The 16,368-nt window shown below is 62.5% G+C and overlaps 1 protein-coding gene across 1 annotated transcript in view; it reads right to left on the bottom strand.

The window, feature by feature from the left end:
* The window catches only part of ARHGEF10L (Rho guanine nucleotide exchange factor (GEF) 10-like), a 161,886-nt gene that overhangs the window by 13,466 nt on the left and 132,052 nt on the right, over positions 1–16,368 (bottom strand). The window contains 1 exon segment of the mRNA XM_010830219.1: positions 14,681–14,829. Coding sequence (XP_010828521.1) covers positions 14,681–14,829 — 149 coding nt within the window.

Genomic DNA, 16,368 nt, shown 5'->3' with positions numbered 1-16,368 from the left:
CTGTGGGGGTGTTTTTCTGCTCCTCCTTCCTCAGCACCCCTCCCCAGCCCCAGAGAAGGCCCCGGGGCTGGAGGCTCAGCCAAGGAGCCCCTGGGATGGAGGGGGACGCCCAGCCCCCCACAGCCTCCAAAAATCCGGCTCCGTCCATGCAGTGCAGGGCAAGGAGGGGAACGTCCATGTCTCTGGCCTCTCACTCAGCCCCGGCAGCGCTGGCCGGAAGCTCCTTTCTCTAGAGGAGCTCTTCTTCAAAGAAAGAACCCCTTTTGGTGGGGTGGGGGGTTATCTTCCTGCAGCAGCCTGCACTCAGCTTTCCTGAAGGCCCAGACCCAGGCAGAGCACAGGGTTCCAGCAGGACACCCCCTCCGCCAGCCGAGGCACCAGCAGCCCCATCGCAGGTGAGACTCTGCAGCCAGATCCACAGTGCCACCTAGAGAAGGTACAGGGTGAAGGGACAGGGCAGCTGGATGGAAGGGGCCCCCAGCAGGCTTTGTCTGCAGACTTCTCCAAAAACCGGCACACACACACTTACACACGGATGCACACACAGACACCAACAGGAAGGTGGGTGCGTGCTCACACGCGTATGAGACTCCTGCCTGGCTCCTGAAGGGAGGTCAGAAGCATTTCCTGACTCCTAAAAAGCCAGACTGCACTGCAAGTGCAGAGAGACCTGGGCCCACGGAAAGCTGCCCCTGACTTTGCAGCCAGCCAGCCCTGAACGCTGCTGTCGGAATCTAATTAAAAGAGAAGTCAGCAGTGGAAATCCAGGCTCATTTCTCCAGAGGCGTAACACGTCTGTCTCCAGGCCCAAAGGGCTTTGCCTGAGGCCTGTGCAAACCTGCCAAGTCCAATGGTGAGGCATGGCAGGGGCAGGGTGCGGGGCAGGGATGGGCATGAGCAGCGGCAGCCCCAGCCCCCCCCTCACTCCTCAGTCACCTCTGCGCCGCCCAGCACCCCTCCCCTCACCAGCAGCCTGCTGGGGGAAGCTGGGTCTGGGTGCCCTGGCTGGGCCTCCTGGGCATATGGGGCAGGGATGGGTGGCACCCTGGCACCGTGGGTCCCCAGGGGGCTGAGGGCGCTTGAGTGCAGCACCCCTGGGTGGCAGGGGCTCAGTGCTGAGAGGCACACACCTCATTTTGTTTCCCAAACATGGTGTGTTTGGAGACAGGGGCTCAGAAATCCTTTCCCGGGAGGCAGCCAGGCCATCCATCAAGGCTGGATGAAACGCTACCCACCTGGCACCCCGAGTCCAGGCCATGGCTCCCCCTTCTCAGCTCTGGACCCCTCCTCTAATTTCTGGCCAGTCTGGGGCGGGCAGAAGTGGGGCGCTACCTTACCGTCTAAGAGGCCTCTACCCGCCTTGTCCCTGAAGAAGGTGCCCTGCGCACTGGCACCACCAGCCCAGCCATGCCCCTCCTCTGGGCCCAGGAGGCCCAGTGCTTCCTGCCCACGGGGCCCCCACGTTCCAGGCGTTTACTGGTGCCTCCCTGGCACCGGGAGCTGCTCTGTTAGCATGCGAGTCTGGACCACAAGCCTGCACACAGTGGCCCTCCGGCTCTACCAGCCTGACACCTGTCTTGCTGAATCTAGTTTTACTGGCACATGGTCACACCCGCATAGACAAGAATCCATTCAAGCAGATTGGGAACCTGCCCTCTGACTACACAGCCTCGGTCCGTGTTTAAGGACAAGAAGATCCACGAAGAAACCCTGAACTCTGCTGAGCAGGCTGGGTGGTGGTGGTGCTGGAACAGGCACAGCGACCCTGAAACCACATTGCATGGCTGAGGCACACGCTATTATTAGGAGCCAGGGTCGGCGGCGGAGCTGCCCAGCTGGCGGCAGTGGCAAAGAGTCTGCCTGCCAGCACAGGAGAGGCAAGAGATGAGCCTTAGATCCCTGGGTCGGGAAGATCCCCTGAAGGAGAAAGGCAACCCACTCCAGCTTTCTTGCCTGGAGAATCCCATGGACAGAGGAGCCTGGCAGGCTACAGTCCATGGGGCTGCAAAGAGCTGGACTCCACTAAGCAACACGGGGAGGGGGGCGGGGGGTAAACAGCAAGAGTCAAGCGTAGCCTGAGAGGCGACAGGAGAGCTCTGCGACCTTGGATTGAGTTAGAGGTATCAGTATGAACTTGAGATTTTTTTTTTCCCCTGGCCCTGTGCACCCCAACGGCAGTGAGCACACTCCTCCTTGGTTTCTAAATACCATCCCACGTGAAAGGGAAACAGGCAGGGAGCCCTGGAGAAATGGTGACTGGGGCAGGGGAAATGCCAGGTGAGCGCAGAGCGTCCTCAGAGGCAGAAAGCAAGGGGGCAACCAAAGAGTGATGGGGGGCATCCAAAGGAGCCAGGAGCCAGCACAAGGGGCGCCTTATGGCCGAGTCTGAGACCATGTGAGCATCAAAACTAGTAGCAGTGGCCCTGGATGATAGCTCGCCAGGCCTTAAAAGTAATCCATGCGTTTGAAGTGGTAGTCAAGGAGGGTAGTTATGTGGCCGTGAAGGACAATCCTCTTTAAATAAAAGTTTGCAGTGAAAATTCGCTGAGGAACAGAGTATTCTCCCGTTTTTGCAAGAACTGCCCACAGTAATTACAAAGAGAAGCTGGTACCTTGATGACAGGGACACCTGGCAGGGCCCACCTCAACCAAGCGACCAACGATGGGACCAGCCGACACCCTCCCGCCTCCCAGCAGCGTGACGGGAAAGCCCTGCTTCCCTGCAGAGAACCTGGCCAGACGCTCCCACCTCATCAGGATGGAACGGTGGGGCAACTCCAGCTGGTGGGACCTTGGACCAGACACGGGCTTGGACTTCTCAAAAAAGTCACTCTCGCGGAGACCACACACACCGGAAAAGGAGGGGAGTTCTCCTAGATTAAAAGGAGATGAGGGCTTCCCTGGGGGCTCAGGGGTGAAGAATGCGCCCGCCGAGGCAGGAGACAGGTTCAATCCTTGATTCGGGAAGGCCCCACATGCTACAGACCAACTAAGCCCGAGAGCCCCAACTACCGAGCCCACGTGCCCAGAGCCGCCGCCCCGATGAGACGCCCGTGCCGCCACAAACAGCAGCCCCCGCTCCCACAACGAGAGAAAAGCCCACGCACGGCCACGAAGACCCAGTGCAGCCAAAAGTAAATAAACACATAAAGTTATTTAAAAAATAAAAGGAGACAAAAGAACGACGACCATCAGGTGCAACGTGGGATTCCCAGCCGGGTGCTGGAGGTGGCGAGGCGCGGTGGCCCTGAAAGGTGCTTTGGGGACAGACTGGGAAAACGGGTCCCTGGGCAGTAGACCCACGCGACGTTCCCGGGCACGATAATGCTTTTGAAGTTCGGTCAGAGGGCTCTGCTGAAGCATTTAGTGTGACAGGTAAAGACATCTGCCGCTGGCTTCTAAATGAATTAGTCCCAAATGGGTGTGTGTTTATGTATGATACGGGGTACATGCGTCAGAGCCTATGGTACAGAGTGAAGTAAGTCAGAACGAGAAAGACAAATGTCGTATATTAACAGGTGCATGTGGAATCTAGAAAGACGCTACCGATGGAACTATTTGCGGGGCAGCAGAGGACGCAGCGGTGAAGGGAGAGGGTGAAGCGGGTGGAGGTGCACACACACACTCCCACATGCAAACGAGACGGCCAGCGCGCTGAGCCCAGGGCTGGGGCCACCTGGAGGGATGGGGTGGTGTGGGGCTGGGGAGCTTCCAGACTGAGGCTGATTCGTGTTGCTGTGTGGCAGGAATCAGCATGATATTGTAAAACAATTATCCTCCGATAAAAATTGAAAAATTAAAGTTGTGTGGGGGTAGGAGGAGTTATTAAAAAAAAAAAGGCTGGCCGCTGTAGGGGAGGGCCCGGGGCTGCCTCGTGGTTCCAGCCCGTCTCCACGGGGTAACTGGGTCTCCTCTCTCGATCGTCACAGAGCTGGGAGAACCTGCCTTGGGTGCCGGGTGGTTCACGGGACACGGCCGATGGGCCGTGAGGGCCCAAAGCACAGGGCTGCGGGCAGGAGTGGGCAGGCAGTGGGGACGGAGCCGGGGTCCCGCGGCTGCCCACAGGGCCGGGCCCCTCGGCCTCTCCCTGCAGCTGCTGCAGACCACTGCTCGGAGGGTCTCAGGTGAGCGATCCCGTCCCAGACAGGGCTGACCCAGCCCAGCTGCATCCTGCACGATTTACGTGCCTCCAGGTGACGCGTCTGGGCCTATTTCCATAAATTCCCAGGGTGAGCAGCTCAGCCCTCCAAGTCGTTAGGGCTGAGATCATGCCACGGAGCCAGAAAGGGGGCTGGGGGCTCTGGGGGCTGGGAGCTGCAGAGGAAAAGCAGGAGGCCGGCAAAGCTACGGCCTGCTGAGCGCCAACTGTCCACGCCCTGTGGGGCACTTCATCTTCCCGGAGGTCTTCATGGAAGAAGAAGGAAAGAACCCAGGACGGGACAGGGTGAGCCCAGGAGATCCGCCAGGCAGGGGCAGGGCGGGGGCGTGGGGCCGCCCCCGACACCCTCCTGCCGAGTGCCCCGCAGGGCGGGGGCTGAAGGGGCCCTTGCTTCCTGGTCCCCACTCACCTGGGAGGTCCAGTCATGGGCCCAGAACCCACCCACGGAGCGCCCACCAGCACCTCCCCACCTCGCCTCCGCCTGGGGGGCTCGGTGCCCCTGCAAGCTGGGCGGAGGGCGTCACCCTCCACCCTCTCCTAACAGGCAGGTCTGAGGCTCTGAGAAAGCTGTGGGGTCAACTCTGCCAGGCAGGGGACAGCCCGGGGTTGAGACCAGAGGTCACATTTGGAGCCGCTGAGCCGAGCGGCCAGAGGTGGTCTTTTAAAAGCAATTAACACACAATACCCTTCCCTTATCTGCCTTATTCTTACCAACATTTCACAGCTGAAATAAACAAACTAAGAGGCTGAGTGCGGTCCACAGAGGTGCAGTGTTTGGAAAATTCGGGGGGAAAGCCAGGATTCCGACACAGGGTGCCACTCACCCCGGTACGCCCAGACAGGCCCTGGCTGTAGCACTGGGAGTCCAACTCCTTGTCTGGACAAAATGGGACCGTTGGTCACCCATTTACAGGACTCCACAGCATACACCTGACCTCCACGGACAGACACCTCTGGAGGGCTCCGTCCAAAGCTTAACACTCTGCCTCCAGAATCTGACCTGGTCAAGACCAAGGGATCCTGTGCCGGGAGGGAGGCTTAAGGCGTGCCTGCACCTCTGCCTTTTACCAGCAAGTCCATTAAAGCCTCTGGGTCTCAGTTTACCCATCTGTAACGTGGGGACGAGGCCATTCCTGTCTAACAAGAGACTTCAACAAGTGCGGGGTCTCCTGGCTCAGGGCCACCCCGGAACCTAGAAGGGACAGAGTGATGGGCGACGTCCCTGCCCCAGACCGACAGCCAGTCCCAAACCGGTCTTCAACAAGCCATTTTCGAATGGACTGGGCAAAGATTTGGTGTGCGTGGTACATTTTTCTAGAAAGATGATCAATAGTTTTTACCAACATCTCTCAAGTGTCTGTAAACCACTCACCCCTCCACAGTTAAAAATTCCTGCAACAGAGGTGCCTTTGTCACTAAGCACATAAGGAGGTGGGTGCAGACTCCCTTTGGCACCGCGGCCACACCCAGAGCGAGACCCACAGGGAGCGCCCCCAGCAGGGAGGCTGTCCCGCTACCGCAGTACACGTTCTGTCTCTATAAACAGAACTCAACGTCAACATCCCGGATAAATCACAGCGAGAACCAGAAAATAAACGACGACGATGGACAAAAACAAACAACGCGAGAACCACTAACACAAACTGAAATCCCCCGTGCGGCTGGAAGATGCCTCAGAGCCCGGGCTGCAGGCACGCTCCTCATTAGTCCTATTTAATGTCCTTCTGTTCCCTTCAATTGTAGAAGCCAGCCGAAGCGCGGAGGCGGAGGAGGGAGCCGGGGACCAGGTGAAGACCGAGCAGAAGACGGCTCGGGCAGCTGGCACCTGCTGCGCCTGGGCGCCCTCGCCGCCCGAGCGGAGGGGGGACGGCAGAGCCTCTGTCGGCGGGGAGACCAAACCAGGACTCAGAGGGGCAGCGACGTCCTGGAAGCGCGGGGCTGAGCACACGCCCGACTCACCTCTGCTGGGATGTCGCGCGGCCAGAGCATGTCTCTTCACTGTCTCCTGCCTGTCTCCCCTCTCCTCACACTGAGAAGGGGGGCAGTGAGGGGACCACAGGGTCGCAAAGAGCGGGACGCGACTGAGCGGGCTCAATCGGAGGACCACCGCAAAGGTTCCACGGGCTCCTCCTCACTAAGAGCCGGGCCAGCCTCTGGGTGAGTCTCCATCAGCCTTAACCCACGGGAGAGGGGTGCCGTTCACCCTGGGACCCCCTCATCACAGCTCCACCAGGGGGCCGGTCCAAAAGGGTGGGGCCGCTGCTGGAGCCCGGAGCAGGCGTGGAGGCTGGAGCCGCCAGGGCAGAGGGAGCCGGGGTGGTCAGGCCGGAGCAGGGCGAGGCGTGAGGAAGCTCCATTCCAGAAAGGTCCACCATGGAGGCCCAGCCCCGAGGGACGGATGGCACTGCACCCGCCCGTCCTGCCCAAGCCAGTCCACACGGCGCTAGTCCAGGCCCCCCCTTCACAGGCCTGCACTCAGCACCCACGGCACCTGCTCAACCCACGGGCCCCTGCTCAGGACAGCCTGGACCCCAGGGCCCCTGGGCTCAGTACAGAAGGTGAGCGGGCCCTGCCAGGCAGCGTCCCGCCCTCCCACGCGGGGTGAGGCCCCGGGAAGGGCCGTGCCTCAGACCACATGCAGATCAACACCTTGGATGCAGGGGTCCCCTGAGACATCAGGATGCACGCTGACCGAGGCGAAGCCGGGACCCGTGCCGGCGGGCTGGATGCGGGGGGCAAGGGGACCAGGGCTTCCCGGGTGGCTCGGTGGGTGGAGAGTCCGCCCGCAATGCAGCAAAGTGCAGCAGACATGGGTTCCATCCTCAGGTCAGGAAGATCCCCTGGAGGAGGGCGTGGGCTGCCACCTCCTGGGGGGTCCCTGTGACCCTGAGGAGGTCCTGCATTCACCACAAAACGAAGGCCGACTCCTCACCGGGCAGGACTTGGGAGTTTTACGTGCAATGTGCATCTCAGTGCTGAGTCCTGAGGCAGGTTCTGTAATTTTCTCCCCATTTTAGAGATGGGGAAACCGAGGCAATTGGTAGTGGAGCCAGGGACTGGAACCAGCCAGACCGGCTCCTGAACCCACACGGACCCACCGTCTAAGCCCACTCAGACCACAGCAGGGGCAGCAGGCAATGCCTCTCGAGGTTCCCACTGGGCAGATCCTCCCCCAGCCCTGCAGCCAGGCTTGCTAAGGCCATCATGTGACCGACCGTGTTCACCCTCAACACTGGGCACCAGCCCAAGCCTCTCCCCGTGTGATCCCTCCTGCCCGAGCGTCCAGTCTCCACTGTGCTGAGGCCCAGCCCAAGGCCTGGCATCCCGTGGCTCCATCGATGGCGTGCTGTGTCTTCACCAAATCCCAGGGCATTGGACAACAGCTCCTATGGTGTCTCCTCCCCTAATTCTGCAGCAGGGCTCGGGGGGAGAATAACCTCGGGGGGTGGGGGACGCGGAAGAGCTACGTGCAAGGGGACAGCCAGAGACGCGGGGGGACAGGGCTCGGGGGGCAGAGAACCGCCCTCCAGCCACTGCCATCCCCTGCCTCCCGCCTCAGCCCCCAGGCTGTACTCCCACCATCACCCCGCCCCACCCTGCCTTCCCTGCACCGTCTCCCCTTTCTCCCTCCATGGATTCCTGGAACCTGTTCCCTCGGCCAAGGGCGTCAAACTACTTTTTTTTAAACCATGAAATCCTTCCCTCAACCCACATCTTTCAGGAGAAGGGGAGACCGACTGTTAGGAGACAGCCCTGCAGTCTCGGTGAGAAGAAGGGGAGCTAGGCCCCGGCCCTAAGCCCCCCGAGCCCCGCCCGGCACCCTCGAGGTGGGTCCCCACAGCCCCAGACCTGAGGGCAGAGGCCGCAACCACGGCCGGGAGCCCCTTTCGACCCCTCGGCACCCTCCTAGGAAGGAAGCCCCAGGCCCAGGCCCACACTCCGTCCTCCAGAAGCGGCCTAAGAGGAAGTCCCTCTGAGCATCTAACCTCAGTCCTTCGTGCTGCTAGAAAACACTCACACTCCTTTGGAGGGCAACCTTTAGAAAATCAATTTCTCAAGTTTCACCTGCCAACTTTTAATTAAAGCAAAAAGAACAGGATGACAACGATAAACGATGACAGACACATTAAAAAAAATAATAATTAAAACTGCTGAATTGAGACAACTCCATAGAGTAACAGGACCCCGGACCCAAAAGCCTGAGCGGCCAGAACACCAGGGCTCCGGGCCTCGGAGGCCCCTGGACACCCGCGGGCTTAGTGAATCCTTCCGCCCCTCACGCCGATTTGCATACCATTACCCAAAAAACCCTGCGCCTGAATTTCGCTTTTGCAAATTCCCACCCGTTTCATGTCATAAATAAGATAGGAGACAGAAAACTAATACAGCCCAGCGATGCATTATTCATGCCGCGTCACACTGTTATGATAGATTTACAACAGCTAATACATGCAAACTGAGTTTGGGCATTAAACGTGAAAACCAGGGTGGGGAAGGCGGTGGGTGTGGGGATGCGCAGGGGAGGTCTGGTGGGCGCCGGTGCCCAGGAAGCAGAGGAGTTTCTTTGCTGGCGCGCCTTGGTATCAGGTGCCGGGGAGGCAGACGGACAGGCAGCGCTGGGCCCCCGGAGGCCGGAGTGCCAACAGCACGCCCGTGGGGAAGCGCCTTCCGCGGCCAGCGTGGAGCTCTGCAGCTGGCCGCTGACCCGCCCCAGACGGAGCGCACCTCCCTGAGCGAGACGCCCTCTGCCTGGGCTCCCTGGCATCCAGTGGCTCAGACCCTGTGCTTCCGATGCAGGGGGCGCAGGTTCAACCCCGCTGGGGAAGATCCCACAGGCCACGTGGCAAGGCCAGAAAAAGTAAAAAAAAAAAAAAAAAGGAAAGGAAAAGAAATGCCTGCTGTCTTCACAACCCTTCACAGAGCATGCATCAGCCTGCTCCCAGCCCCAGGAACATGGTGGGGGCTGTGGGAGCCCACCAGACGTGGTCCTTCCCACGGGGTCGCCATCCGGTTAAGCTCCCACTAACCGTCCCCCAAAAGTCAGGCGCTGTGGAGCAGAGGGGCCCGCCGCTGGTGCTGCAGCTGCAGGTCACGAGGTGTGACCCAGTGCCCACGAAATGGGGGGAGGAGGCGGTCCAGACAAGCTTCTGGGGGGCGGTGGGGTCGGAGACTAATGGGAGACGGCTGCCCCCATCAATTCTCACGAGAGCCCTATGGGGTGGGAGCCAGGCCCGGGGCCCAACCGGGCGCCCTGCGTTCCGGCACTTTCCCGGCAGGGCCGGGGGAGCCTCGACCCCAGGCCTGTTTTGCTGCAATGGCACCCAGGAGGGACTGGGAAGAAGGGGAGCAGCCAAGGCTGGCAGGGGGCAGGCCGGGGGGGCACAGCCGTGCCACTGCCGAGCCCCTCTGCCCTGCGCTGGTGGCCGCTGTTGAGCGGGACCCGCCCCTGCCCCGCCTCCAGACCCTCTGCCCCGTCCCTTCCCTGGGCCCCTTCCCGCCTCTTCCACTGCGACCTCCCTCCCTGATCTGCGGCCTCCGAGGCCAACTCCTCCTGGGCCGCTTTCCCAGCTGGCCCCAGAGCCCCAAGCTGCCTCCCACCCAGATTTTCAACATTTGGCCCCAAAAGAACATGTAAAGCAGTGGGCAGCTGCCCTGCTGACCAGCCCTGGGTTGGGGGGCGGTTTTGCAAGCGCCCAGCAGCACTGACCGAGAGGCTGGCGCGCACACGGCCCTGGAAAGCTCTGCTGGACAAGACAGGCCGTGGGCCGTCCCCCGGGCCATTGCCTAGGAAGGACTCTGCACTCCTAGTGCAGCAGGCCTGGGTTCGATCCCTGGTCAGGGAACTAAGATCCTGCCAACAAAACAAAAAAAAGACCAGGCCCCTCCCTGCTCTCATCTCTTTACGGCCGGGTGGGTGCAGAGAGACAACAGCCATCTGGAATACAACTGCAGACAGTGACCAGTCCTCTGGGGACAGCGAAGCCGCTGACGTGTGCAGACCCCGGCCGGGGTGGAGGTCGGGCAGGGCCCACCGAGGAGCTGGCCGCCGAGCCGAGGCTGGGGGACGGGAAGGAGCCGCCCGAGGGACAGCCCACGGGCACAGCATTCCTGCTCCAGGCAGGGCAAGAGCGGAGGCCTCTGCCTGCATGGGGAGGGGGCCTGGCACGTTCAGAGGGCGGCAGAGGGGCCAGCGGGGCCTGGAGCAGAGGCCAGAGACCCCACCTTCCAGTGGGCATCCCCCTCGGTACAAGGGGCCCAGCAGGAAACCCACCCAGCTCAGCCCCTTCGCCTGCGCCCAACATGACCGCCATCTTCCTCAGGTGAGGGAGACCCCCGCCCTGCCCCGGGCCCCGACCACGCCGGCTGGGCGGAGAGCGCCCCACAAGCTTCAGGCCTCCTGTCCTGATTCTTTTTTTTTTTTAATTAAGATGCAACAGTCATCCCACAGACCCGCGTCCCCTCCAGCGATCAGTTAAAATGAACTCCAGACGACTGGATTAGACTTTGAAGGTGGCAATCGAGATAATGAACACGGAGGATGCGGTGTTGACACAGGCCCTGGTGAGCTACATTATTATTTAACAGGCCTCGCCACAGCCTCCGCGGGGATCAAGGGGCTGAACAAGCAGTTTGGGGGCGAGCAGCCAATGCAGACAGGCTGGGCGCCACCCCACGCAATCCGCAGGGTCGGGGCAGCTGCGAGGCCAGCGGGCCTAATGGAACAGCAGCCCAGGGCCACTCCCAGGAGCCCCGCCCACACAGCCGGCCTGGCCCTCCCCGCCCCCAGGCCCCCATCTCCATCTCACCTGCCCCGCCTAGACCTCCCCTGCTCCCACCCCTCCTCCCCGGTCTGGAAGCCCTCTCTCCTCCCCTGGGCCCCCACAGGGCCTGGGCCTGCCCCCACGGGCCTGCCCTCCCTGGGCCAGCATTGACCATCCCAGGTCTGCCCTCCCTGGGCTGGCATTGACCATCCCAGGCCTCCTCTCCCTGGACCAGCGTTGACCATCCTGGGCCTGCCCCCCATGGGCCTGCCCTCCCTGGGCTGGCGTTGACCATCCCAGGCCTGCTCCGAGCTCCTGAAGAGCTGAGATGAGGTCTCCCTCCAGCCCACCCCTCCAGCCCTCTCTCTGCGCTAAGGCCTGCCAGGCAGGACACCTCCTATCCATCCTCCGGGACCATTGACTCAGAGTACCTGCTGTGGGAGCCAGACAGATGCCAGGAAATGAACAGGGCATGTCCTTAGCCCAGAAGACACACTGGTGGAGGTTAAGAGGTTACAGAAAAACCCAAATGAACTTTTTGGCCAAAGTGGTACTTAAAGGGATGACACTGCCCGAGACTCACACACGACAGAGACTGTGGCGGACGGTGTGGCCCCGGAGACCGCCCCTCTGCCCCCGCGGCCAACCCGGGACTTCAGAGCAGACTCAGAGGCGGACGCCCGGGCTCCCATCCCACCTCGGCCTCCTCCTGGCTGAGTGACTCTGGGCAATCACTGACCCTCTCCGGGCCTCTGATCACTTATCGGTAAAGTACGAATAATTAAAGTACTCACCTCACAGGATGGTTTGAGGGTGAAGTGGGCTGAGACGTGTAAAACGCTTAACCCCAGGCCGGGTCCACGCTAAGCACTCAGTGTGTGTTGGTTATTATTTCCCTTCCTGGTGGTGGAGAAACTGCAGAAAGCACCTTCGTGCTGACACAGTTCTAAATGAACCCCCGTGTCTTCACATCGGCCAGAGCCGGGCGTCCACACCCGGGGCCGCCAAGGAACTTCCCCGGCTCCCTGGCGTGGAGGACCTCCAGTCCCCCGGGGGCTCCTGGTCCCGGGAGACGGCCTGGCACAACAGCCCTCTGAGCGGAGGCATGCCCCACAGTGAGGATGTGCCTGAGCCCTGGGGACCAGGGCAGTCTGGACAGCAGCCCAGCCGGAGGCCAGTCCTCTGGCCGGGTGCACAGAGCCCCCGGCTGGGTCTGGCGGTCACTAGCAGCAGCCAGAAAGCCGTTCCACAGCCCGGCGCAGAGGCGGGCCGGCCGCCTCTTCTCCAAGCCGGTGGCGGAGCGAGGCTCTTTAAATATGCATGGCGGTCTCCTCGTTACTGTGCGGAGGATGGCATGTGCTGAAGGCGAACCGCCCACCCGCACCCACACAAACTTTTCCATTTCCAGGCCCCTCGCGCCCTGCTGCGGGGCCTCCTCAGCCGCCCCTTCCTCCATTCCGCCTCCCCCCCACCAGGCCTGCCTCCCCCTCCCCAGGGCCCGCCTGATGCCCACCCCGCCCCCGTGCGTGCAGAGCAGGGCAAGGGCCACACTGATCCCCTTTCTAAGAGTGGGTGGTCCAAACTAATCTTAAATCATGGCAGCCTCGCGCTGGATGGAGCCTTGTGGCCCCTCCACCCTGGGGACGGTGGGGCCGGAGCTGGGCTGCAAGCCTGGGCAGGACGGTGCGGCCGCTGGTGAGGGGTGGGATCGGGTGAGGGCGGGCAGGGTCAGGCCTGGGCCCTGTCTTTCCCTTCATCCATCTGTCTCAAGCTCCTGGGAAGGCTGTCGGCAGAAGGGGGCCTTCCAGCCAGCAGAGCAAGGGGATGGCAGACCCGCGATGCACACACACCCCCCACCAACACCAGCGACTCCAAAGGAGCAGCTCGACTTCCCCAAAACACCACACACCCGGCAGGAAGGAGGCGAGTTAGGCGGTTACGACACTAACGAGGCCCATCCACCACTGCCGAGTACGGCCCCTGCTGCTGCTGCTGCTGCTGGGTCGCTTTAGTCGTGTCTGACTCTGTGCGACCCCATGGACTGCAGCCCACCAGTCTCCCCCATCCCTGGGATTCTCCAGGCAAGAACACTGGAGTGGGCTGCCATGTCCCCAAGCCCAGGAAAAATCCGGGAAGACACTGGCCCTGGCGAGGGGACAGCAGGGGTCTGCTTGGGGGGAATGCAGGGGGCATTCATCCTTCTTCCTCCCAAATGCCTTGAGACCCAGGCCCGTCAGTGACCCTGGCTGCCCCGGGGAGCCACCTCCCTTGGTCATCTTTCTCCCAGAAGGCCGAGGAGGTGAGAGGCCCCTGAAGGCAGTGACAGGGCCGGGCTGGGAAGGGGGTCTGGGCTGCAGCTGGTCAGGGCCCCCCGTGCCCACCCATCTGCCAGGGAGAAGGAGGACCAGGAAATCCAGACGCAGAGAAGGGCCGACAGTGTCCTCCCGGTGGGCCCCTCCCTGGCCTCCCCCACCAGAGCCCGCCCCAGCAGTGAGGTCAAAGGTCCCTGGTGCCACGGCACAAGCCTAAGCGGGGGTGGGGGGGGAGGCCAGGTTTCACCGTGAGCCCCCACCCGCTTCTCAAAACCTGACAGCTGCTCCGCACCCAAATCCTCTGGTTTCGCCCACAGCGCGGCCTCTCGCCGCTGTCCAAGGTGCTGCGGGCAGAACCCACCCCACCTCCCTTTCCAGCGCCCTGAAGGGCGCTAACCAAACACCTCCCTGGCCGGGACTGGGGCTCCCGAGCATCACCTCACACAGAGGCGAAGGGACCCCGGTGAAGGAGCAGGAAAACGTGGGCTCACAGACAAGGCCCCAGGGCCCCAGAAGATGAGGGCCCAGGACCGGGAGGCTGAGCCAGGAAGGTATGGATGCAAAGGCTGAACCTCAAGCTTCGACAGAGACGGTGAGTTAGCACAGGGACCCTGAGGTTCAACCCCGGGTCTCAGGGCTCACCCTCAGCTCCCTGGGCTCAGGGTCTCCACCTGCCAAACCAGGACCTGTCATGCAGGATCCAGCCCAGACTGCCTGGCTGCTAAGTAAGCTGAGGCAGGACCAAGCGGGAGAGGAAAGATGGTCCTGGCAGGAAGGCACGCAGCAGGGTCAGGCTCAGGCTCCCCCCGGCCTGGAGGCCAAGCTGGGAATCCAAGCAAATCAAGCAATAGGGGTCGCCACCAGAACACCATGCAGGGTGGAGCTTGGGCTGTGGCGAAGGGGCTGGGCATGGTTGCTGGTCAGTGACAGGAGAGGGTCCAGGCTGAGCCGGGAAGGACCCCCAGACGCGGCCCACATCGCAGCGGCCGAAGATCAGCAGCACGCACGGCGGGACGAGGCAGGACCCGGTGCTGGCTGAGTGCCCCTTCCCCGTGGGGTCCACACTGGCTGAAGAGCCCGGCGCCCCGAGTGCCAGCATCCACACCAGCTGCTCCCTCAGCACAGCCGGGTCCGGGCTATCCCTGGGGGCACAGGGACCCCAGCCCCACCTCCCCGGGAAGCAGCAGACACGACCGAGGAGCGAACCCACTGCCCAGGGAGCCCTCGGGGGACCCTTCCCCTCTCGGCAGCCCTGAGGGAGCGTGTAGGAGGGGGTAGGGGGCGGCCCCGCGGGGATCCCGGCCCCCTGCGCGGCCCAGGAAACCCTGACGACCCTGAGACGCCCCCGGGAGCCCAGGGCAGCGCCCAGCAGGGTGTGAGAGGGGTCAGCAGAGGGGGTGCCTGGAGACGGCCCCCTGGGGCCACGAGCTGTGAGGCAGGGCCAGTACCTGAGTCTGCAAGCTGGTGGCATCCAGGACGGTGACCCGGGGCCCACAGCTGGCCCACACGGCCTCCTCCAGGCTCAGCAGGGCGCGGACGGGCCCCGGCCCCACAGGCAGGCACATGGGCGGGCTCTCCAGGTCCCAGGGGACGCTTCCTGCAGGGAGAGGAAGCCGGCAGGTCAGCAGGGGGTGGGAGGCAGCAGACAGGTTAGGGCCCTCCAGCCCTCAGAAACTAGGCCCCTGGGGGGTCGAACTCGCCTCCAGGCTCCTCCCGGCCCGGGTCCTGCCCCCTAGCCCCTGCTCCCAGCCTGGCTCCAGGCTCCTCCTGGCCCCGGCTCTGCCCCCCAGCCCCTGCTCCCAGCCTGGCTCCTGGCTCCTCCTGGCCCCGGCTCTGCCCCCCAGCCCCTGCTCCCAGCCAGGATCCAGGCTCCTCCCGGCCCCGGCCCTGCCACCCAGCCCCTGCTCCCATCTGGTGCTCTCCACTCCTCTCTCCTCCTCTCCCCTGCCCTCTGCTCTCACCCCACACGCACGCCGAGTCCGCACCGACTCCATGCCAGGCCCCGTACTCAGGGCTGCAGAAGCAGAAATAAATCTGCCCTCACACACCCTGCCCTCAAGAAAACCCCCAGTGGTCGGCGAGACCAAAAGGTTAATCAACAGCTACCACACAGGAAGGCAGGATGACGCGAGGGGAAGTGTCCTGCCAGCAGCTCACTGCGGACCTCAAGAGCCTCTCTCCCCTCCTCAAGGCCTCAGTCTCCCCATCTGCAGAACGCGGAGGGCGCCGCCAACAAGACTGTCTCTGAGGACTTTTCAGACACCGTAACTTACTGAGACTGTCCTGCCTTCTCACAGACCTTCTCACTCACCCCAAGGCTCTCTATCACCTCTACTGAGATCTCCCATGACCTTCCTCCTCCAGAGATGCCAACACCCCAGGTATGGAAGGAGGAAGTCCTCAGAGGCCATCGGCCCTCAGCCCATGATACCTGAAGATGGGCAGATGAAGGGACCTGGCCCAGCGTGGAATGACGCTCTCCCCTGCCCACCCCAGGGATGCTCAGCTCACCCAGAAACAGACCAAGGATTTCCCCTGCTCTGAAGTCACACCTGATGCCACACAGAACCCCCGTGGCTGTCCTGTCCTGCCAGGGTACCAGGTGGGCCAGGAGGGTTGAGCAGGAAGTAGGGCCCACCCCTGAGGGGTGGGCGGAAGAGGGAGGAAGTAGCCTGGGCTGCGTGCCAGGGCCCAGCCCTCCCAACCCTCCTCCACAGGGTCCCTGGAAGGGTGCACGGTAGCCCTGGCACAGGCCGTCCCTCCGAGGCAGCTGCTGGGCGGCATGATGGGCACCATTGTCCACAAAGGAGCCCCTGGGCGGCAGAGCAGATTCCTCCCCCACCACATCCTCCCCTTCCGTGAAACGGGTCCTCCTCTCCCCTTCAGCCCCCCTTAAACTTAGAAGATTCCTAGCTCAACTGAGTTAGGAAACACACAGACACACACACCCCCATCAACCCTGCCCAATCAACACACGTCCGGTTCTTCCCAGCCGTGAACGCGGGACGCAGGCTGGGCCGGAGTCCTGGCTGCAGCCTCTCAACCTCTGCACGTCCCTGGACAGGCGCCGCCGCCACTGGGAACCTCAGCTTCCTGGGCTGTAAAGCAGGCGTGATGGGCACGCCCACGCCTCGCA

The sequence above is a fragment of the Bison bison genome, unplaced genomic scaffold (assembly GCF_000754665.1).
Source record: "Bison bison bison isolate TAMUID 2011002044 unplaced genomic scaffold, Bison_UMD1.0 scf7180017864516, whole genome shotgun sequence".
Taxonomy (NCBI): domain Eukaryota; kingdom Metazoa; phylum Chordata; class Mammalia; order Artiodactyla; family Bovidae; genus Bison; species Bison bison.
This window is presented reverse-complemented; position numbering and strand designations above follow the sequence as displayed.